The sequence below is a fragment of the Spea bombifrons genome, chromosome 5 (genome assembly GCF_027358695.1).
Source record: "Spea bombifrons isolate aSpeBom1 chromosome 5, aSpeBom1.2.pri, whole genome shotgun sequence".
In the NCBI taxonomy this organism is placed as follows: Eukaryota; Metazoa; Chordata; class Amphibia; order Anura; family Pelobatidae; genus Spea; species Spea bombifrons.
The window spans coordinates 20,593,779-20,619,935 of NC_071091.1; the positions used below are offsets into that span (position 1 = coordinate 20,593,779).

Consider the following 26,157-nt stretch of genomic DNA (forward strand, 5'->3'; position numbering starts at 1 on the left):
TGTGCGAAAGGCTTTAGCTTTTAACATGTTGCTTAAGTAAATGAACATCAGAATTAGAATGGCTACCCAGGGCTACAGTAATATGTTTGAGATGGTGGCGAATTAGGCGTTTCTTTTGCAATGAGTCAAAATTTCCCAGTCTTGCTAATAGAGGCATTGGGAAAAATAAATGTGGTAAAGTACTTTAAACCACACCAATTCTGGCATCTCTTTGAGGCCTATCATTAACATCACTTTATTTTCATACAATACAATAAGCAGCCGCGAGGGTATGTGCCTGCAGTATAACTATTAATAATTATTTTTTAATCATATCAAATCTGATTTTATTTCATTTTAATTTCATTTCTAAAATATTGTTTTAATTATAAACATTAAATCTAAAAAGGGACGTTAAAATAGATGCTAAATTTGTAATTTATATTGGTATTGTGGAGATATGCTGAATTATTCAATTAATATGGAATTCTACCTGAAATGTGAAATGTGCAGAAGTAAAAATAATTTCCTTTATCTGGTTATGAGATTAACGGTTGTGATTTTGTTTTGAAATACAGTCCGTAGTCACTGGATGTGATTGCACATCGTCTCGAATAAGAGACTCTGGAAACTTTTCAGCAAAACTAGCAATTTTGAAAGATCATTTTTATACTCGGTTTCGAGACTCTGTGTTCCCAGTGTGTCATTTTTAGAACATTAATATTGCCAGGGATATAGTTTTACCTATGGAATCCACTATGTAAAACACCTTGAAAATTACACTTGGAATGCCGATTGTGACATTCCTTCGGAGTGTGGGTGGAAATGCTTGCCGTTACTTTTATAATATTAATGTTTGGAAATCTGACCTGTTCTTTTCGTTTTGGAAAGCAGACTTGTGTCAGATTTAATTCACTTCTGTGTAGGGGACAGCTGGCTTCCTATAGCAACTCTTTGATCACTTTCTCAGAGTTTGATTTACATCAGTCGAAGCCAACCGTTTTAGGAACCCCAATGGAGATTATTGTATTGTTGAGGAAAAGAGAACATGGACACATACTTAATATTTCATAAACATTAAACAGTTTTTATGGATATATAATATTTATAAAATGTGTTCATTACGTTCAGAGTATATATAGTGTTTTCGGTAGATCTGATATGTCTACACCACTTTTAGTTTGCTGGGATCCTAGACAGAGGGTAGATATTATCATGACCTACGTAACACTCTGTGGCTGAGACTTGTTAATGGACCATAACATTAGATATTTAAACAAGTTAGTGGTTTCGGAATTTCACCAAGCTTGATACCTCTCCCATCTGGTTTGGGAGGACTGTGTGAGAGTGTCAGTTACTTTGTATTAATATAGAAGCCACTAGCGGTAAATACGATTTGAATTGTCTTGAGCTTTCTTTTTATTATTTTAATGTATTATTTTATTCCTATGCGTTGTAAGCTTGGTCCTAGAGTACTCTTCTTATTTTTTGTATTCTTACATTGAAATAAGACTACTGCATTGTTAATAGGGGAATATGTGAAATTGATGAAAATGAAATCTGGTAAACTTTTTGGGAAGATGCTATACTGTTATTCGTTGACTACTTTTAATGTTTAAAAAAGGAGATTTGACTTGTTTCTCTTCCCCTGAGAAGAACATGTAGGTATAAATAAGGAGCTACACTGGTTTTGCATTTATAGTGTGCTAAATCTGTCTCAGATCCATAGTCATTGTATAGAAAAAAAAATCCAGGTAACTTAGCGTCCAGTAAATATTTATTGCCTTTTCAAGTAGACCTCAACATAATGATGCATACAATTTTAGAATGCCAAAATGAAAACATAGTTCATCTGTGTGTCACGGGTACCATTCTTTCTTTACTGCAATAGTTACTTCAAAGCTCAATGTGTGAGAAATGAGCAGATAACCCCAAGGAGCATGGCTGTTTTCTATTAAGGGTTTTTTTTTTGTCTTTAGATTTCAAAGTCCTCTAGACTTTTTTTTTAAACTCTTTTCTTACCCAGCTCTCCTTTGGGACTGGTGGAGTCACTCTTCATTACATAAGTACAAAGGAGCTGGAGAGGAGGACCATGTATTACTTTTTTGACATTGTGAAGTTTTAAACAGGAAAAACATGGCATTTTTGCATGTAGTATACATTTAACCCTTGTAGTGTCTCTTTGTAAATAAACCATTTACAGTGATGTTAACAAATAAGATTGATTTATATCCATCTCTAGTCATCCATAGAGGTTTCCCTCACTAGAAAGAGAATAAAAGAGAATGAAAGAGAATCATTTGCCAGTCCTCCAACTCCAATATACTATGTTTCTGGTAGTGGAAAACATTTGGCCGTTCACATTACACACTTACCATAAATTCCTCTCAGCTAGTCGCCAAGGATGAGTGCCATGAGCAGCCGTAGGATGCATCGATGTTTATGCGCACAAAGATCCGCACCTTTAAACTGTTCATTATATGTTAATTTTTCTGTCCATAATCTTGAAATTTGTAAATGAGAAACTTGTACTAGCGCCAGCAGAAGGCCAGACTCATGTTGAAAAGTATAGTGCTTGCGTTATTCATATTGGATTCCTTAAAATCTAAACACTTACTTTAAGACAGACTATATACTTTGGCACTCATCTGATTTGGTTCCTGTCAGGATGGAGTCCGACACAATGCGTCTGTTGGGGCATCTCTTATTTAGATGTAAATTGAAACCTTTATAATTGGTACCAAATTACACTATAAAACTCAGATAAGCACAATAACCCATGATTAGTTGTTAGGCTTTCTCCCTTCTTGTGTTCATTCCAGATTTTTGATTATTGGTTTTGACCCAGGTTGTCGTCTTTATGCCTTTTTGACTTTGAACGTTGTCTTGGACCCTTTTAGTACCTTACTTTTGAACACTTTTGGATACTGTCTGGGACCGTTTGGATTTTTACCTATTGTTTCTTTTGGACTTTTGGATACTGTCTGGGACCGTTTGGATTTTTACGTATTTTTTCTTCATTCCTGCCACTGGGATAGTTCAAATTTTAAGCACTTAAAGGTCCATCTGAGGTCCCCAAAACAGCTCTGTATAGTCTTATACGTGACCATATTTTAAATCATTTTCTTTCTTGGGTATATATATATATATTTCAGTCCTAGTTTGCCGGTGAATTAGGGTAGCTCTCTACTCTAAATAAGTTAAATTCATTTATATGATGATTTGTAGGCTCACATTAAATGAATAATAATAATAAAAACCTTATCTAATCTTTTAAATTTTAGTTATCCAGATCTGTGAAACAAATTTTCCTAGCTTATGCTTCCAGGCAGTTAATCCAGTTTCCAAGATATACTTTATAATTGAAGACGCAGTAATACAATCTGTGCTCTTCCAAAAGCCAATCGGCATAAAGCCACCATATCTCAGCTATGTAGCTTGATTGACCCTTTATGATTCATAATTAGTCATTAGAATATTTTGAATTGTTGAATGAAATGCAATGTATGTGTGTATTTTTAAGTTTAACTTGAGAGATACATTATGTGGATATATCAGTAAAACAAACCTCTGTGAATAGTATATTTACTTTAGTCCTTTTCTTTAATAGATTCTTTCTAAATCAATTGAACAGCTTCGACAACCGGGCCATCACCTAGAGGAAGCTGAAGAAGAACTTCATGGAGATAACGTGATGCAAGAAGAAAGTGTTTCCTCGTCAACTAACATGAAAAGTCAAAGTAGTGCGGATGTCAGGGTTGGGCACCTGAGATCTGTCAAGGTGAAAGAGGAGCCACCGGATAGTGAGGATGAAATTCAAACACACTTCGAATCTGAACAGAAAACAGCTTTTGTGCAACAGGTAATAGGCAAAGATTTAGCTCCTGGATTTGTTATTAAAGTTATTCTCTGAACTTTGTGACTGCCACTTATTAAGGAAAAACGCATTCAGTTGTCAACTCTTTCAAAAGACTGTTATTATTTATTTTTGTTTTTTTTTAAAAAGAGTATATTTATTTTAACTTGCTGTTGCTCCCAAAATCTTTTTTTTTTACTGACTTTAAGCCCCAAAGCAACGAGAGGATTCTCTGGTACCGCAGTGCTGATAAGCTAGAATTTGTGATTAATTTAGAATTACTTGTTTTTTCTAAGTTGGAAACTACTTACTGCATAGTGAATTATCTAAGACAATACACTATTTATCATATTTTATTGTATTTCAGTGTCACATATAGTGCAGATACCCACTCCAGGGCAAAAAGTCTATACCTGCATAAAGTGAAAGCTCAGTTTTTTTTTTCTGCTGCTAGGTTTTTTAACATTTATTTTGGATTCCAGATCATTTCAGAATACGTTGATTGTGTAGCTATCTGCGCATAACCAATTTCGGCAGCTTTGTCTTTTTGACTAAGTAACAAATTAGAAAAAGTGCAACATATAAATCATAATCTTTACATGAATTTAATAGTAAAACCAGCGTTGTTTAACATGTACATCAGTTACAAAAAACTTCACACGATGTGAGTAGAAAATATACCTAAGTTGTGTTCATTCTGTTCAGCCTCTTTTTCAACTAAATTAAATATATTGATATTTCAATATCTCATGTTTATATATTTAATATATTTCAACCTGTCTGATTTAATCATCAAATTTGTTTTTCTTGGGAACGGACCTGTAGGGGATCAATCATAATACGCTTTCTGTTGACATCTTTAAACTAAATTACACATTTCAGGGTTCATATCCCAATGTGATTGCTTCTTCAATCCATGTATTTTTTTTATTAAAGTGAAGTGGAGTATTAAAGCACCCAAAACTGCATGTGTATCAGGATCTTTAGCTGCGCATGGGTATTCATGTCATTCTCAAATGAGCACATAAGATTTGCACACATTATATATATTTTTTAGGTTTAATATAAGCATTTGTCCTCATCATTTTTCATTTAATATTAGATGTCCATCTTGTTTAAGATCTTGCAAATAATGGTCATGGAAATATTTTTAAAGACCACTGAAACTTATAAAAGGTTTCACAGATCTTGCATGTTCTAGAACAACAGGAACTGAGCAAGAATATATTGAGGTGACATAATCCCATCCCATTTGCCTCTTACGATCTCCTTTAAAAGTGTTCCTTTAGACACATACTTATACTACCCTGGTACCCTAACATAGTATTCACTCATTGATACTTTGAACTGTCCCTCAAAAGCCCCTACAACGTATTATAGATTCAAATATGGCATATAACGAGTGAAATTCGTGATTTAATGGTTCAGATATATGTAGCTGTCATTTTACATGTTCTTAAAAATATGTATGCATCGACAGATTCATTACTTTTCATGAAACAAGAACTCAATGGACCAACAAGCTTTTAATTTAGAAAAGAAATGTATGAGAAACCCTTTCATTGCATCAAGGCAGCGAGTTCAGAATTTTAGTTTATAAAGGGTTTTTTGTTTATTTACATTTACATTTTTCAGTTTAATTCAAGGATTTTAATATAATGCTAAATATTTCATAATTATTATAATGAATTATAATGTTGAACTGTATAGGAATAACTTTGTCATAAGATCTTATGCAGTACAGAAATTGGCACATTGTAGAACTTCTAAAAATTAAAAATGTTTGACTTAAATATACATATAAAATCCTTTCCTACTTTTAATCAGGAATCCTATTTTATTTTCTCATTTAAATGATTGAAAAACATAGGAGAAATACTTTTTTAAAACATCACATAAATTCCATTTTCTAACACTTTGGGCATACTTATTTAAAATTAATTTACACAACAAACATCAATTCTAGCTACTATATTCTGAAATTATCAATTGTTTTTTCTATGCCGAAAGAAGCATTTTTGCAAATTAAATAAAAAAAAACCATCATAAAGTATTAGCCCCACAAAGGAACCCCTGCAGATGTAAGGTAGTGATATTTATGGACCATGCTAGTTTATTCACTAACTGGGTTTATTATCATTTTTCGGCTTTTTGGGTAAAACAATTCTGTATATGCTCATTTGTTTTATAGTTGTGTTGCTTGTCATGCTTATTGGTCTACAAAAGGTATTGTCATGGAAAGAGGCGCCCCTTATGTATCATGATTTATTAATTTATTATAAAGTGTTTGTGTAGGTGTGTATGCTTTCTTCTATGTATTTATTTACACACGTACACACACACACACATTTAATTTAAATATTATTCAGAATAAAAGCTAGCGAATGAACAGAATATTTTGTACACTATTATGTGAAATAATGAAATAGTATATTTTTTTGCCATACATTCTTCATCAGGTTCATCATTTGGAAACTAAACCCAGGAATATAATAAACCCCTGACAGGGGGTTCTCATCGATAATGGCAGTTTGATTTTTATAATTCTGTTGGTACAAATGTATGTTATGTTTTATGCTACTATATTTATTTTTGCCTGTAGTAGTGATTCTGTTGTTTTGTGTTGTAAATACATTGTCTTTATTTTTATTTTGTGTTTTATGTTTATTATTTTCACAAATAAAGTTTTGTTTCTTTTTTAAAAAAAATATCTGCTTCAATTGAGGCCTTATTCATTTTTTTGTGTGTGTTATTGTGCAAACTCTAGTGCACGCCAAAGACCAAAGACTTGCTTGCTTTGTTAAACAGCTAAATTCAACTGAAAATAACCACATTTAAGTAAATATAAATATCATTATTGATAACAAGTATAAAATAATTTTAACTTGCTGTGTTAGAACTTAAAAATGAACATTCAATAAATGATGCTTTAAAGAGGTTTTGCAGTTATTCTTAACAATATAAAATATAGATTGACATTTTCTAATTATAATAATTAGTAACGCTGGACTGAAAGTGTTAAAGTTATTTATAAAGAGTAAATCTGGTGTAAAGTTTTAAATGTGTCTTTATGGCCATTGCAAACAATGACTTGGTCCATTTCATTGGTTGCTATGATGATCACTTTTGAAGCGTTGTACTGAAATACATTATATGACCAAAAGTATGTGGACACCGGACCACAACATCTAAATGAGCTTGTTGGACATCCCGTTCCAAAACCATGGGCATTAATATGTAGTTGGTGCTACCACTTGCCGTTATAACAGCCTCTACTCTTCTGGGAAAGCTTTGCACAAGATTTTGGAGTGTGTCTTTGGGAGTTTGTGCCCTTTTCAACCAAAGAGCATTTGTAAGGTCAGGCACCGATATTGGATGAGAAGACCTGGCTCACAATCAGCGTTCCAATTCATCCCACAGTTGCTCAGTCAGGTCAGGTCTCTGTGCAGACAACTTGAGTTATACACGTTGGCAATGGGTATGGCTAAAACACCTAAACTCTTTAATTAGGAGGGGAATCCCAATACCTTTTGTCTTTACTGTAGTGTAGCTCTTAACAAATTGGCTCTTGTTTATTACAAATTTTATCACTTAACTTTAATTGTACAGCTATCCATACCTACATGAATAATTACTTCAATAAAGTGGACTGATATATTTTTCTCTAGTACATCTCATTAGTGCATCAGAACTATTTAATCCCAACACAATCTACACATAAACTCAAATCTCTTGCATTTGTTAACACAGTTATTTAGAATGCAACCCCTGCTCTGTATTATGTTAGTGGAATAAACATGTCATTTGGTTCTTTCTTTAATAACTTTTCAACACCAAAATCTAATCTGAAAAGTAGCTTTAGAGCAATGCTAGTGCAAGGTTAATTCAACAATTTTATTCATAGTACCATAATGAGTTATGAATGTAGAAGGGTGCATCTGCCTGCTTTAACCTGTGGTGATGTTTTGTCTGCCATTGAACTATAGGACTGTGATGTGTTAATGCCATCTGTCTTAAACTCCTTCACTGCATTAATCTCTACCACATCGGTTGGAAGGCTATTCCATGTATCCACTATCCTTTCAGTAAAGTAATGTTTCATGATGTTACTTTTAAACCTTTGCCCCCTAGCTAAAGACTATGTCCTCTTGTTGTGGTAGTTCTCTTTTTAAATAAACTCTCTTTCTTTATCATGTTGATTCCCTTTAAGTATTTAAATGTTTCTATCATATCCCCCCTGTCACGTCTTTCTTCCAGGCTATATATGTTAAGATCCTTTAACCTGTCCTCGTAAGGTTTATCCTGTAATCCATAAACCATTTTAGTAGCCCTTCTCTGCACTTTCTCCAACATATCTATATCCTTCTGGAGATCCGGTCTCCAGTGCTGTACACAATACTCCAAGTGAGGTCTCACCAGTGATCTGTACAACAGCATGAGCTCTTCCCTCTTTCTACTGCTAATGCCTCTCGCTATACAACCAAGCATTCTGCTAGCATTACCTGCTGCTCTACTGCATTGCCTGCCTACCTTTAAATCCTCAGAAATAATTACCCCTAAATCCCTTTCCTCACACGTTGAGGTTAGGACAGTATCAAATATTCTATACTCTGCCCTTGGGTTTTTATGCCCTAGATGCATTACTTTGCATTTATCCACATTAAATCTATGTGGGACAGTGTCAAAGGCCTTACTGAAATCCAGATACGCAATGTCAACAGCACCATCTCAATTAATTACTTTAGTCACCCAATCAAAAAAAGATCAATACGATTAGTTAGGTATAATCTTTCTGAGGTAAACCCATGTTGTTTTTGATCCTTTCCTTTAACATTGTTTCCATTCATTTCCCCACTACAGATGTAAGACTAACTGGCCTGTAGTTGCCAGACTCCTCCCTGCTGCCTTTTTTGTGGATGGGCACAACATTTGCTGATTTCCAATCCCCTGGGACGACTCCTGTTACCAATGATTTGTTAAATATATCAGTTAACACTTTTGCTAGTACAACACCAAGCTATTTTAATAACTTGGGGTGTATCCCATGAGGCCCCATCAACTTAGTTGTCTTTACCTTAGACAACTGAAGTAGAACCTCCGCCTCGATAAACTCACATATTTCAAATGACCTAACTGAGGTCCCTTTCCTTCATTTTTATTTGTAAAAACTGGACAGAAATATTCATTGAGGCAGTCAGCTAGACCGTTATCCTCTTCTACTTACCTTCCATCTTGTTTTTAATCTAACTAATGCTTGTTTTACTTTCCTTTTATTATTTATGTATCTAAAAAACTTTTTTATCTCCCTTTTTAACTGACTGGGTAATTCTCTCTTCTGCGTATACTTTGGCAGCTCTAATAACTTGCTTTACCTCTTTCTGCCTAATCTTATCTTCTCATACCTTTTTTCTGGCTCAGATCCCGGTCTACACCTGAATCTTCAACCTTGTATGCAACTAAATAGTTACAGTTCTTTTTTGGCTCATTCCATCTAAGAAAATGATCCATTTGTTGGTAATATGTTTGGCTAGAACAAGTTTCAAAACATTCTATAAAATTACATAGTTATATCCATAAAATTAATAGTATAATCTTACCTGGTTTTTTTTCAAGACTGTATTATATCCAGAAGTTCATAATACACCTCCTGCTTGTCAATGTAATCTACAAAATGCAGTATGTAAATAAAGCAGGTCCATGGTTAATAAAATGCAGAGCCACCCTTTGTGCTGTTTAAAATCACTTCTAGGTTACTTTATTGTACGCGAAAAGCCGATTTCAAATGATGGATATGTTATGGTTGTTAAAGCTGACTGATACATAGTAAGAATTGTATTTCACAATTATTATGTGGCAGAAGGAAACTTGGTTCCATCTATGTTATGTTGTTATGTCGGTGTTTGTACAAATTGCATGCAGTCATAAAGGCTTGTGTGTCCCCTAAAGGGAAGATTGGAATCTACTGCAGTAGCATAACCATTTAGTGGTTATTATGATCTTCTTGCGTAATAACTTATTTCTGCCAAAGGAGCACAGGCAGAACAGTATCTAATGAGCTTTGCATTAGTGATTCAGTGGCTACGTGTGTAATAAGCTATGTTAAAATGTTAGCAACTCGGTTGACTCCTTTGATGACCTGAAAGCAGGAGGACACGTTTAAGATAGACAATGTGAAAAAGAAGCTCTTGTTAATTGCTGTGCAGTTTGCCACAATGAATGTACTTGCTTATTGTTCTACTTTTAATCTATATAAGGTAGATGGAAGTAAATAAGGTTTATATTATATTACTGAGAGGACAGATAGAAATAACCAGCTGATAGCTACCGGGTTTGAGGTAGCATCTCACATGTGGGGGGTAGAGGATGAAGCAGGGGCTTATTATTGTTTGTAAATAGACAAGTCAAACTCAACCTGGTGAAACCAGCTACAGCCAAGATGATTGAAGCTGCTTCAGACTATTTCTCTGCAATAAGGACTCAAACTATTGACTCAGTCCCAAAGTGATTGATTATCGCTGGTGAGTAAACAAACAACATTACAGCAGAGAGTTCCATTACGTTACACTTTATTTATAGAACGCCTGCAGATGAAATATGTAAGTATATAAGAAAATGTAAAAAAAACAACAAGCATAAAAAAAAACACTCATATAGAGTGTGAAGGGGTACCTGCTCTTGTGAGCTTACAATCTATTAGAAGGCCAAAGGGAAAGAAGACAGTGAGAGAAAGAGAAGATTTATACATATGGAGCAAACGTTTGCAAAGTCCTCTAAAATTCTAACCAAATCAAAATGTTGAAGCTTCCCATTGTATAAATCTTTCCATAACCCCAGACTGCAATAGTTGTTCATTCTACAGAAAATGTATAAAAATCCACTCCTATAGAGGCTAGTGAAACATGGAGTGAGCTCAGCAAACATCGTGTTTCTAGTAATTACATAAAATAGATAACTAAAAATAGTCAATATATGCTGATATTACAGAACTTTTTCAGAATAGTGTTTTCAGAATAGGGAAACTTAAGTGCATTGATTTTTAAATAGTGGCTAGAATCAATAACTACTGAGATATAGAATCATTGGCCAGACAAACTCCCAGTGGCTCCCTTCCAAAAAAACTCAAGACCCCTGTAAGCCTCGAATTAATACTGCTTACCATAATCCCTGTAGCAGAAATTACACTAATAAGATAAATTGGTAAATGTGTTGCCTTTAAATTGTGCAACGCTTAATGCAAAATTGCAGTGTTGACCTTAATGGTTCAGCTGGTATAAAATTCATAAAACCTATGAGAATACGCAAATTAAAATTACATGACATTTAGGTAGCCTTGTGCAATGTCAAAAAGTCAATATACTCTGTGCATTTTATTTGCACTTTTTAAACACAAACTTTGGCACATTTCTTAAGCTTGGGATCTCTCATTGGACCAATTTAACATAAAAGATTTACTGTTACAGTTTGTGTGTGGCCAGGGAATGGCATATGGAAAACATGTTTCCTGTTATTTAATTACCCAAATCACGTGCCAGCCTGAGGCATGTCATTCCAGGCCTGTAAAGCTCTTTGTCTGACAAGGAGATGGACAGTATCTTGCCTTTTGTTTTCTTGCTCAGCACCGTATATACAGCCTTTCAAATAACGGGTGTTTATTTTACCAGAATTTTTTGATTTTGTATCCATCATCATATAAGGAACTTTGATCCATGTGATCTGCGATATGAAAATATTTGCAATTGCTGTTGGGAATATAACTTAGACATGTTCTTGTGGATGTATAGAATTTTTTTAAAAAAACACGACAGGAAACACACTTAGGAGGTATTGTTTACACTTTGTTTACTTGGAAATCTAATTTTAACCTGTTCACTGCTGCTATTCATTACCCAGGTCACAGCAACTAAAATAACCTATTCAATGATTAGTAAAAAAAAATACTGATGTTATGCCAAGTGTACGCAACTGTATATGAACAACAAGTACTCATTAACACCTGCATGCTACAATCTAGCTACTGCCAGTCAACTGCTTCCATTTCATACAGTTTTAGTTGCAGTTAATTACTTTTATTGAGCCAATATTAAAAAAATGTAGGGTCGCTTAAGCTTTTGGAACCTTGAGTGAGTTTCCTGTCAAATGCTTACTGGGGCTGCTTTATTGTTCGGCCACTTGGCTAGACATACCTTCCTTGCTGAATGTTGCCAGCCCTCTGCCAGGTGTTTAGCCATCATTTCCACGCTCCTTCCACAGTCCGGACTGTCTTTAATGTGGGGCAAAAGGAGCAGCTGCTCCAGGTCCAGTCATTCCTGGGGAGCCAAATTTGTTGGCTTGCCCGCTAGGACTAGGGCCGGTTGGGGAGATCATGGATCTCCTTTTAACCGGCTCAAAGCAAAGAGAGCCTTTGAGAAGCATGCTGGCTATTGATGCTGAGCACTGGGATATGATGTCATGTCCTAGCGCTCAGTACTGAAGCCTTGCACATTGCGATGGAGCACCGAAACAGAGGTCTGTAGGAATAGACCATGTACTCCCACCACAGGAATTAAGAAAAGACATGAGAGAAAGGGGAGAGACAGATAATGAAAAAGAGGAGACATAGTAAGGAAAAGGAGAGTTAAGGAGAAAGATATAGGGGAGAGATAAGGAGAGATGGGGACAAAGGGGAGAGATAAATAGAAATAAGAGAGAGATAGAGATAAATAGAATGACAGAGAGAGAGTGGAATTCACTGTCAAGAAAGGTAGTGCATGCCTTCAGAAGGGGTCTGGGTAGTCGTCTTAGAAAAGCAGAACATATCAGACTATGAGTGATTGAATAACCATTAATATTTTAAAATGTCTTGATCTTTGGATTAAAAGCAGGTAGGATCCAGTAGGAGGGTTGGACTTGATGGATGTGGTCTTTTTTTCAATCTTAGTTACAATATTACTATGTAAACAAAATGGGAAATTGAGAGAGAAAAAGAGAAAGCAGAGAGATAAGAGATGAGGCGAAATGAGAGAAATGGAGAGAAAGGGGAGAGATAAAAAGATAAGGGGAAATGATGAGAAAGGGAAAGGATAGGGATAAAGGTGAGGGAGAGAAAAAGAGGAGAGATCAGTTAAAAAAATACTGTTTGATTTTATTTATTTGCATGACTTTGAGGCTGACATTTTTGCTTTTATTTTTTTAAATACATGTGGTTAGTCAGCACAATGTTTCGGGCCAGCCCTGGCCCGCAATAATACCTGAGAGGATCGCGACTCACACGTCCATTTTGGGCCACTGCCCAAACATTTATTTACTATACGATCGGCATATTGTGCTCCTCCCCTGCCCTGTAAGTGTGGTGTGAGAACATGTCACGCAGAGTCATGTTAGGGTCAGAGGGAAGGAAGACACTGATGGTCTCCTAATCTGCAGAGTCAGTGGGGCAAGTACACATGACCCCCGCATTAATCGCAAATGCTTGCCCAGGGTCGAATCAATATTAAAGATGGACTAAGTGACCCGAGAGCTCCTTTATGAAAAGAAAGTAATGATGCATGACACTAGTGGTCCTGCATTTATTTTCCATATATGGTAAAAAGAGGCATACTGTGACACCGGGCTGTGTTTATTGGCTAGTCCCAACCCTGAGAGCTGTCAGACTCCTCCCACATACTACATTTCTTGGCACTGATAATTTACAAAGAGATCTCATTAATAGCAATTGCTATTATCACTTTCCTCGCTGTCACATTATCTCATTGCGTGAAATGAAACACAAACTGACCCATGAACTGTCCCACTTTGTTATGAGTTGAATTTCATGGGGGCAGGGTGAAGGATAGGAAAAGTGTTCATAAGAAATGGAAAAGTAACGTTAGGGAAGAAATACTTCCTGAAGTATCATTTTGGAACCATCTCCATATTAGCTGCTGTAATAAATTCAACTAATATAACTTAAAGGAATTATAACTTTATCAGAAATTATGCTAAAGAAACATAGAATACATTGTAATTTAAAACCAGGTGGGCCTATGATTTAGGTCACAGCTACTCATAACTAATCATAATCTTTCACGAAAACAGCTTCTCTTTAATGTAATAAAATGACAAGGAATATAGATTATTATGATCTGTTCTGATTCCACACTCTACAGTTTCATGTGTTCTGTACCTTCCCATGGATTTTTTTTTAGGGTTTATCGTTACATCATTGGCAAGGTCAATGAAATAAATTCTTATAAATAAAACTCCAGGCATCATATATTAAAGCAGGAGAATCCCAGAGATTAGGATGTAGTAATACATATGTTACATAGGAAGGCATACATGAGGACCCCACCGGCTAATTTGACTGATTTTGAAAACATGTATGAATCTACCTATCTTTTTCATGTAAAATTGACAACATATGAAGCCTGGAGTATAACTTCTGCTGGATGAATGGACAAAATGGATATTCATGAAAAACAGAATTTACTTAACATGGTTATTTCTACTCTTATTATATAGAAAAATAAGTGACCATAACAAATGCTTAGTACAATGCGTGACCCATCACAAGAAAAAATACAAAAAAACAATTAATTACTATGGCCAAAAGCAATGAAAGGATTACTTAATGAAGGTAGTATAAGTAAGAATGGTACATTACGTGCACTTATCTTTCATTTGCTCTAGTTTAATCTTGAGTCCAAGATGATATATCTTATTTGTTTGACATAGATCCCCATGTAGATGGCGCTTAGAACGATTCCTATGTTAATAAATGCACATGGCGGATCACTGCAGCAAAATCTAGCATAGAGAAAGCATAGGTTCTGCACTCTTAATGCTATAATGCCAGAATTCCTGTAAGCTGGCATTGGATAATGAATCAAATACCAAATTGATGCCTCATGCTGTATATTTCTTGCATTATACATTTTGAATTACAAAAAAGAAAAAGAATGATTTTTTACGTTAGTGTTAACTTTGATATAACAGGGCTTTAAAGAACTTGGAACTAATCTACTGCTTAGGTCCCTTGGCGATGTGGAGAACCCCGTCACAGCAAGAGGCATAAGCCGGCAGCCTCAGGCTCCATAAAGTTGGCTTATGTCTAATAGGGACTGTGACTGGACAGCTGAGTGGGTTCTGGTTCGGAAACTGATCAAAACTTCAGGTTTTAATAACATCACAAACGTTAAATTATGCTTTTCAATCGAGTAGAAAGTGTGTATAGGTTTTTCATTACATATACATCTGTCCGCAGTGCTAAGAAGCACAGGTGTCATTGTTATAGAAATAAAGTGTATATTAACCGTCGGTGTACTAGAAAGTTCACTTTCAGCTAATTGTTTTTCTTTGACTTCCTTTTGCAGATAAGGTTAGCTTGCTTTATTTTACACAGAAGGCACTCCTTTCTGTGACAGCCATGCTTTTATATCTATTCCCTAGTCAAACAATGTATTGTAATGTATTGTTACATGGCAGGCATATCATCTATCTATCTATCTATCTATCTATCTATCTATCTATCTATCTATCTATCTATCTATGAAGCATGTTCTAATAAAGGTAGATTGTTTCAGAGTTATTTTTCTACGACAGGATGAAAAAAGACTGAATAACGTCTTAGCGTGCCACAAGCGGCGTAGGGGGAGACAAGAATTAGTCTGTGACGGATATATCTACCTAGCGTAGGTCAATTATGCAGCTGTGCTTGAAGGCATTTCAGTGGGGGGTTTAAACAGGATGTCAGAAGTCAGGGTCCTGTGAGAGACATACTAAGAAACATTGTTTATATTCTGGGGGAAAAAGTCATATTGATTGTTTTTGAAAAAGAAAGAATTATCTTTCAAATAACTCAATTAAAACCGTTGGCTAATAAAGAGAAGCTGTATTAGTTTTGAAAGTAATATGTCAGAAATACTGGAGATAAGGGGTTAAACAAAACTATGTTTTCTCTATGTTTTGAAATACAGATACAAGTGGTATTGCATTTATACGTTTTCATTTAAGGTGCTTATAATATATTTTTTTTATATCTATTCAATTCCTAACCCAGCCTCACTCATTGAGGCTAATTTATATTATGTGCCTTTAGTTTACCTATTTCTCATTATTTAGCATATTTTTTTGTATGACAAACACACATTCAGAGGATTGTACAGACTTGAAATGGTGAATATTATTGATATATATGGTTATTTAAATAGGTGTAAGCATCTATTACCCAGACTTCTTATGTAATTAAGTGCCCTTATTGGTGTGTGATTACAGGATGTATGTAGCCTCACATATGCATTTAAAGTGTTAGCTGAACTATCTTATAATGTAATGGGAGACCAATATATTAGATTATTAATGGATTATTAATGAAAGCGAATATTAAAATCATTGAGTGTTCATAGTTCATTAGTTAACCACTTCAACCACTGGCACTGACTTGATACTGCCAGGACAGAGAAATAATAATAATAAAATATATATATATTATATAATTATATTATTATTATTTTCATATAGATTTTTAAATCGCTAGATAGCGAGCTAGATAGATAGGTAAATAGATAGCTCAATTTCACTTGGGTGCAGTTTCTTAGCGGTCCACTAGGGGGATCTACTATTCAGATGTTAGTGTCACTGCATGATAGTTACCCGCTACAAAAAAAAGGAAATACAAAGTAATCTTTAATGCATTTAAATCCTCTAAAACACTCATTAACTTACTAGGAATTTTGAAATTCATAAGTGACGTTGTGTACAGAAAAAAAGAGAAGCTGGCCCCTGATAATGAAAAGATAATGTGGCAAGAGTAGATTTTTCATCTCTCTGCAGCTTTACAGGGATTACATTACCCTGTCCTACATTCTACGGCAAATTAAATCTTAAGGTCCCCAAATATTGGCTGTTGTATATATACACAATATACGAAAATCAGTTACACATCAGACAGTTTAGTTTTCATAATTCAAATACAGTATTGTATGTCGAGAAATCCAGCATGCTTCAGCAGTTATGTCTCTTTCAGGGATAACTGATCTATTTTACATACACAAGGGATCATATTAGCTACGTATTTATTGTAGTTTTATTCTGTAGGTTTCCTCCATGGGATCATTGTCAACTTTTAAATAAACTGTTGCTTGCATTAAACAGATAAAAACAAATATGATGTATAGAAGGCAATAGGAAAGAAAGAAAATAATGCTTATTTTTTGTTATTGCTTATGCCAGTAAGAGTTATAAAATATTTTATATTGTAGCCTAAATGATCTCTAGTCAAACAAGTTATTCAGTTAACCTCTTATAATACGTAGTGCTTTAAAACACTAGTGTCACTGGGACACTACATATAAATGAATAGCATTCTCCAACAATCCTGTTATTTAACATTATTCGTTTTAAAAGCTAAGGTCAGGCTCTCTTTATATAAATGACATAAATACACCTTCTACCTTCTTTACAAGTTTAATTTATAGCAAATCATTATTTAGTTGTTTTTAGTTTCGAAGGCCCAAGGTCAGTGCTTTGCTGTGCAAAAAGAAACAAGGGTGCTAAAGTACAAAAACATGTCCATTTAAGGGCTACAGTGGACACCAAATCTTCTTCCCAAAAAATATGTGAGTCCTTCTTTCTATCCTGAGGAATGGCTGGATCTTCCCCACAGGGAAGGACCACTGGAGTTGACTAAGGGAAGGGCTATTGGGCCCCCCTTATTAATAAAAAACAAATCCAGTTCCACCATGGCCATTCACAGTGATTCTTAAAAACAGTACATTTTACAAGTGCACCATGAGAGCAAACCACACGCAAAAACTTAAAAATGCCATTACGGTCCCACACACTGAGCCAAAAAAAGACTGGGGCTAATCACAGAAAAAAATAAAAGTGCTTGTAAGTGTCCCAAGGTGCTCAGTGCATTTCTCTGTAGTGGCAGACTAAAAGGTGCATGGTGCTCACCATTTCACCCACAGCGGCATGTGCCCAGATCTGGGACCTGTCCGAGAGCTTCAACCTGCCTCAGCCTTATGAGCAGAGGAACAAGCTTTCTCTCGCTCACAGGTACTCACTTCTTAGCCAAGTATCCAAAACATAAACAGTGAGGGATGTTTAAAAATAAGTACCACACCGCTTTTAAGTTAATGTGTTTACCTGTATGTAAATATTTTCAATAGTTGCTATTTAGGTGTAATAATGCATACTTAGCTTATGGGTTTATTATGGTTCACATGCCATATACAGTTTTTGTATAATACTATGACTCTTTGAACTAGATTAAACAAGCTAAAATTACCGTATTTGTCAGAGCAAATATTCAAATAAAGGTCACTATAAGACTAAGATCCAGATCCCCCGCAGCGCTGCAGGGGACCTGGATCCTCCTCTCTAGCAGCCGGTGGACATCTATGTGATGTGCGCAGACAACCGACGGAACACTGGCGTGACATGACCTTCTGGCGCTCCGTCATAGAAGGCACGGTGGAAGTGCTGGGCAGCAGCAGAGGTTGTCTACGCACATTGCACAGACGTCCACCGGCCGCCCCCATTAGACAACAGTCTGGAGCATGAGGGCAAGTCTGGGGATGCATTGTAAGTCTGGGGGGCAGAGTGGCATATAGGGGGGTATAAGGCATATCTGGGGGCAGAGTGGCCTTTCTGGGAGGCAGAGTGGCAAGCATTGAAAGCAAATGTGCATAACTGGGGGGCAGGTTGGCAAATAAAAGGAAATAAAAAACAAGAAATGCATTTTTCTCAATAGTAGTTTTTATTGAATATGAAAAAATAGTTTACATGTGAATTAATATTTACTAGTTAAACTTTTTTCCTATAGAGTAGTCTTATATTCAGGCTTTTTCTTTTTTTTCAAGCAAATACAGTACATACTCTAGTTGTGGTTTTACAAGAGAGAAAAACCTAGGTTTTGGTTACCCTATGTATAAGAGACACAATTTTAAAATCTATAGATGTGTTCATTATGTTCATTAAAATGCCATCCGCAAAAATATATATATATATATTTAATCTTCAAAATGCTTTTATATTGTGAATTTTGTTTTAAGTTATACTTTTTGGGGGGAAGGGGTAGAAAACAAAACAACATCTTTAATCAACATTTATGGTTTTATTTTCTGCTTAAAACATCAGTAATTTTGTTTTTAAGTAAAATATGTAAACTCCCTTTGCAGATAATTTGTAAAGGAAAAGTAGTATCCACCCTCTTAGTGGCTAACCACATAACCCCTGAAAGGTTAGTTTGAGTATGTCTGAACCACAGAAAGAGACAAATATTTATACCTAAGGATTGATCGTTCCTGCAGGAGGCTGAGAACTGAAATTCAGATGAGAGGGCATATAAATGAAAAATGCTGTTTGTTTATTTGAATTATATCAATTGCCTTTAAGACAAAACAATGAACATGCTTAAGTAGTTTTTGTTTTTATGTGCTATGAAAGTATGTAATCTAATGATTATTATTATATATATACAGGACAATTATAGTCTGCAGCTTCCACTTTGAAATTGATCGTATAGGTGAAAGTTGAAGAAAGGAGGAACAAATGAAGAAGCAGTGACCCACCAAAAAAGTTTAATACTGGTGTAGGTGAAATGAAAATCAAAATTCGGTCAGTGTTGTGTGTGCAGAAAATCTATAACAAAGTAGGTTAGAAAGAACACCACAGAAGTGTTTCAGTAGAAGATTAGCCAGTTGACATGGGATTTAAGCACACAGGTTGTGGCCCAATAGAGCATATGACTGTGTCTGGCATTGATTTCTATATGACATTTCAAAACAGACTATGAAGTGAGATGGCCATTTGGACCATCTAGCATACTCGTTTTCATCTCTAATGTAATAACTTGAGCCTTACTTGGTCCATGGATTTAGGACTATGGGGATCTTCGATCAACTTTGCCCTTCAGTATAAAACTCATTATGTTTTCCAATTTAGCAATGGCCATGTAGATACGGGTGAGAATGTTGGCATGCACCACCAATCAATACAGCTGATTAATTTGTTTAGCAATTATTTTTTGCTTTCCTCGGTTCTTCTCGGTTCTCTTTCCTGCAAAAATATTGTAGGTGACCAATTTGCTGTAAATGCTCAATTTAAGGAAATACAAGGATAAGTTCACTTATTTAAATAGGCCCTTAAATGCTATACCATTAACAAAGCTGCAATCTAAACTGTTGCCTTTGGCATATGGTTTCTTGTGGTTATGGATATCCTTTTTTAAGAACCTCATTAATACTTATATAATAAGATTTTACACTATATTTAGTACCCATATGCCCTTTAAATGAAATACAGGGATTTTTAATGGCAATAGAGCAATATTTCCTCCAATAGTACCTTTAATTTCCAATTAATCTCATGTGATCCCTGGCTGTAGTTCACTAAAGAGTATCATAACCGAGGTGCAACAAACATTAAAGATCCCCAGTAATAGCCATGATCAAGTATCTACTTACATAAATAGAAAATATATGCACAAAATAATCCTGAATGGAGAAATAATCACTTAATGCACATTTTTTTTATTATTGTCACCTTAAAAAAATTACTGACATAAAGTTTTGGTGGTTTCACTTTTTTTTGGGTAGAATTTCCAGAGAAAACTGTCGTATAGGAGAGAGCTATTACTTAGAAACATAGTTTTGGCTGCAAATGTGTTTGACTTGGCTGACACACTGTATTGTTGCTTTTTTCCCAAATCTTTTCAACTAGATACTTATTTTTTTTACTTTAGGTTTTTATAGAGGGTAATAAGTGATAATGAGCTTTCGGGGAAATTATCCTTTTAAGGTGACAAAAAAAAGATATAAGTTAACTAAGGGACATAATAATTCTTATCATAAGTGTGTTAAAAGCCCATGTAAATTAAGAAGCATTTGTGTCTCACACCGCCAACATCCTCCGAGGATGCCCTGTATACTAACTGCGGGCCCTAAGCAGCTGCTTGATCTAACTTATGTTATGTTATATGGAGATGAAGAAATACATCAGATTTCTTTTAACTTTAACTTTACAGTATAAATAATGATATTTCCATTATCACACATAGTGGAATGTTTGGATAAATTGTAAAGATAAGTTTCTGTGACAAAGAAGGGAATCCAATCCAGAGAAACATACCTTCTAATGAGATGGACCTGACTTGTGTGTCATTGCTGATAGATTATTTGTTTGACACATTATAGATCTTGAGTCTTGGGTTTTGTCCCGCAAACCACTGGTAACCTAAGGACAAAACAGACGTGCGGCTTGCACTGATATGGCAGTCAGAGGATGTTTGGCACATACATAGTCCCAAATGAGATGAAGAAACTTACTGCTACTAGACCACATTTATTTGAAGGAGCTTCAGTGCAATGGTAATTAACCCTTTCCTCTATGACGATTAAAGAATGCTCCTGGGTAAACCTGCAACCGCTAAAGCAGGGGTGTTCAACCTGCGGCCCTCCAGCTGCTGCAGGACTACATCTCCCATAATGCTCTTTCAGCATATCCCTATTACAGGGAGTGGTTGTTTTTAAATAATTTATTTTGTGCCTTATAATGTATTTATCTTTCTTTCCTTTTCTTAAATCTTAATCTAAATTGTACTTACCTTTCCTGTCAACTGTTAATTTAACACAAATAAATATCCCTTTAGATTTAAATATTCAATAATAGGTATTCAACTTCACTTAATAACTAGTATATTTACATTTGCACGAAGTATTAAACCAAAGCTACAAAAATCTGAACCCCTTTCTTTTTTCTTGTTCTTCTATGTAACAAACAATGCAGACACGCTCTTTGCTTATTCTTAATAAGTCTTAAACTCTCTCGAAGTTTGTGGGTTCATGGGCTGTAAATAGTTTTTAAGTGATATTTAACCACATGTTAATATTACCTTGGAGACTAGTAAAGACATGGTACATCTGCCACGCAGAATGTCTGTTCAAGCAAGTACGTTCACACTTTTTTGTCCATAAAAACTCTTACATGTGGCAAAGCTCCCTCCTTTTGGCGTTTAAATGTACTGAATGCCATCTGTTTAGGCTTCTGTTTGCATTGGATCTGATTTAAAAGCTTTAACAAAACAACCTTTGACCAACTTGGTCAAACATTCAATGTGTCTACTTGAAGAAATAGCTTGGGGGTGACTACGAAACTCTCCTCAACTTTTGAACTGTTGTTTCAATCTTGTTCCATGTGTATCTGTGCATACTGAATTTTATTTAATGTATTAAGTATTCGTGTGTTAAACACGTCATTAGTCTACTAGGCTAGAGGGACGACCTAACAAATTTAGTTGAATTCTTATCTCTTTTTTTCATTGAGCTTGTTTGTCTTTCAGCCGTTTGGAGATAAATCCAAGGTCAACCGATGAGTTCTAGTTCACCCACAGCAGTAGTGCTTACATAAACGAGTATAGCTGAAGGACCAACCTCAGCTTATCTGCAGTGCAGAAGCTGAACAAAGTCAGTAGTGAAGTCAAGGGGACTTTTGAGGAACCCTGCAGGACTTTAAGCAACATGACCAAAAGGGAATGCCTGTTTCAAATCAGTATGCTAAGCTTGGGATTTAATGAACAGAAACATACAAGAGTGGTGGGAGGAAATATAGAGATCAATATAATGGATGTCACTAAACCCAACCATAAATAGGTTATATATAATGGACCACAGTTATTACTTAGGTTGGCAAACAGAATGATTGTCTATTTATGTTTGGGGGGAGGGGAGAGGAAGAAGAATTGTGTTTATCTCTAGGAATGTATAGAGGTCAATGACTTTTTAAAAGGGTGCTGTACAATTTATCACCGTAGCTTGAAGCCAAAATATTTACTAAGAAATTGGCATTATTTCAATAACAATATATTAAAACATTAAATAAAATAGTCGTTTTTGGGGTGTTTTTTTTTTTTTTTTTTACATTTTTTTTGGATAACACAGAAGTATATATTACTAAATATTTTACATATTTTACTTGCATTAAACATATCTTATGTGTCCCGTTCGTCTATAGAAAATATTGCCCCAGCAATTTCATTTTGTGAATAGCAGTTTTTCTTTATTACTTAAAGGGACAGTAATGACTCGATCAGTGAATGAATTTATGTTTCGCGGTAACTGTAAAAAATTCCGTGCCTTGCATGCAGCTGCCTCCTGGCATTAGGAGTATTTGGTTTGTGGATAATCGTGGGCACTTCTGCAGCCAAGGTCAGCAATGAACTCTGTATTTACTCTATATATACTCTGAATTTACCTTTAGCACCGATATCTGCACGCCAGGCCAGGGTGACAGCATCAGGAAAAGCATTATTTCTAGCAGGAGTAGGCAAGGATAAAATTTTGTTTTAACATATATTTATTTTCAGTTGTAACAAAAAGTAAAACGGTTTGAATTATCCACTGAAAAACTATTTGACCACTAATTATTAAATAAGGAAATACATAGAGCAAATTAATTGCCAATAATTAATGTATGATTGTATTTTAATCAAACAATAGTGCATGCTATTAATGAAATTATATACTAAAACGTTATGTGTGTTATACAAAATATATATATATATATATATATATATATATATATATATATATATATATATATATATCTTGTATGTAATTACCAGTATAGGCCTGATGATCTATACAGCTGTGGTAGCTTCACATACAGTACATGCGCATTACTGGCAGCATTTATGCTATTTTACAATTTAGGATGCACCCCTTTGTGACTCAAAAATCTTGTTGGATCATAGATTCCATAATTCCTAATGTGTATTTTTAATAACAAAAAAATAAGATTATTACATATAATAATAAATCCAGGGAAATATAAAAATAAATATAATATTTTAACCAGAGAGAAGGATTACTTACCTAATATTTGAAAACAAATGAAGAAATTATTGCTCATTCTATATAAATTATTAAACTGATATTCAGTTTTCAGTTAAACAAGAATTTTAGACCATAATATTTTTAATACTTTCAAAAAATCTTTTTTTTTTTTTCCGAACCACACATTGACTTACCAAGAACACACAACTGCTTCTTAAAAGAAAATCAAAAGTGTTGTTAAACTGTTTTTAAACACAGATTTAGAAAATGAAATTGAGGGTAATAAACTAGTAGCCAATGAAAGCAAAGACATTCTGGAATGTTGCTAACCAACTCCTTGCAAATGATCCAAACATAACATCTAGAATAGCCGGTACTGTAATAAATTACAGTGTTCACTATTGCATTTTGCAAGGAAAAACAACTAAATACTCAATTTGCAGAAATGAGATAAAATTATGGCATTTTTAATGCATGATGTCTTGGGAAATGCAGTCAATGAAATTATATAAACACAGCAAGAAAAACTTGGGATAAATAATGGGCACAACCACCATACTGCGGAACCAGAATATGGCTAATTGTGTCACTTTTAGTATTGTTGGACTATAGCTTCTACCACTCTCCCGTCAAAAGCTGAAAAGCTTCTGATTTCCCAATATATATATGAAGACAATATCTACCAAGATAATGGTCAATTATCTTTTTCTCTTTCATAAATCCAAATAAAAAGAAAGTTTTGTTTTTGCTTGTATGGGGCTGACTTTGTTTAATGCTGAAATCATGTATTTGTACTCTGAATGTAAAGAAAATAACTACAGTTTACTAGAATGCACCGAATACATTTTTATCACTGGGTCACTGCCATCATACCTAGGAACTCCCTGGGTTTGCTGCTGGGAAGTCCTGCTTCCCCGGGTCTCTGAGTCTTTTTTCACATAGAAGGGAAGCAGCATTTGGCCATGTATACTTACTACCTACTTAAAGCCCATTTAAATCCCTCTCCACCAATGTAAGCCTAAATGGGACTAGCCCTGTCTCTGTAGGTGACTTACTTTGTCCTTTCCCAATACTGCTCCCCCAGAAGAGCTCCTGTACCCACCCTAGGAAATTCTCTGCTATGACTGCAATATTATGAGTGCTGCCCCTACTATAAAGGCTATATGGGATAGGGATATATGGTATCCTTTGGCCAATAGAAAACATATGGTCCACCTTGTTTGTAGTCTGCAGTTATGTTATTACTAGACTTGGGTGCTGGCCAACTCTTCGTGTTCGTCTTGGTGTTCATCTTAGTGGGGGGAAAAATCTTCGTATTCCACGAATATTCGTGTACATTCTTCGCGTTCGTTGAATTGGTTGATGCCAGAGTCGCTCGCATGGACCTTTAACTCCTTGCGCAAACCTACAGATTTCCATTCCTGTTAACCCCTCCGATGCTGCGTAGATAAGGTAGGCTAGATGGGGAAGGGACCAGGGAGATTAGTTGGAGATATTAAGGAAGACGAACATGTAGATTGTTTGTGTTGTGTGTCTTCGTCTTCCTGTATGTTTTGCCGCCGCCATGTTTGTTTCTTCGGTATTCAGGCTGAACATCGAAAATGCACCCTTCGTGTTTGTTTTCATGTTTTCGCCCAAATACGAATGCTTTTTGGTGAACTTTGCTTTTGGTGAACTCGTCCATTAAGAAATGTGTCCAATATTATAACACCATCCAAAGTGCATTTTTACCAAATAAGTAAGGTAAAATATTGATATTAATAAAAACACAGATTTCAATTTATACAAGGTTTATGAGCGCTCGCTTAAATATACTAAGTATTTGTCTAGATAGTCAGCACTAGTAAAACTCTCTCATTAAATCCCTGACGAAGCTGAGCTACATCTATATATTTGAACTATTGATGTTTTATTTCTTTTGGTTAGGGTTTTCTCAGGGATATCTTGTAATGGTAATTGCGAATGACGCTCTGTTCACACTGAGCAGTCTAATTGGGACGCTTCCTTGTGATTTGGAGTGACAGAAAGCTGTGATACATATGTGTGATATATGGATTTGTTAATTTTTTAGGCTGAGGGTGGTGTTCTTTCCCCCTTGGTCTGACTATAGACCATAACAGGGACAATTCAATTTCCCACCACTTTCTATATTTACTTTATTTTAATATATTTCTGAGTAAATGGAGATTTTAACAGTCTCTTTAGGTAGTTTGTGTAAGATTATTAGGGATTTGGTTCCCACACTGTACACCCTTATATTTTACTAGGTTTTTTGGGCTATTGTTTGTATGTAGTGAGCTCTAGTAGTCACCGTGCTTTCAATACACATTTAAAACTCCCTGTAGAATCTGTTGTCCCTATAATTAAATTATAATCTTCTGCTCTCCAACAATACCAATAAGTTGTAGTTTTTTTAAGATTCATTTTTCTTTTAAACTTTAATGAGATAAAATACCAAAGACAAAGGTGCTCTTAAAGCTTATAGGGGTCAAGAACTGGTCAAGAGCTGGTTTCTATCAAACTCGATGC

At 35.1% G+C, this 26,157-nt stretch overlaps 1 protein-coding gene across 5 annotated transcripts in view; it reads left to right on the plus strand.

The window, feature by feature from the left end:
* The window catches only part of HDAC9 (histone deacetylase 9), a 212,562-nt gene that overhangs the window by 176,702 nt on the left and 9,703 nt on the right, over positions 1 to 26,157 (plus strand). For 3 of the 5 annotated variants that reach the window (XM_053468113.1, XM_053468114.1, XM_053468111.1), the window contains one exon: positions 3,590 to 3,841. In XM_053468113.1, the coding sequence (XP_053324088.1) occupies positions 3,590 to 3,841 (252 nt within the window). Of the gene's footprint in view, positions 1 to 3,589; positions 4,204 to 26,157 lie in introns of those variants that run through there. The other 2 variants (XM_053468112.1, XM_053468115.1) reach the window with 2 other exon arrangements.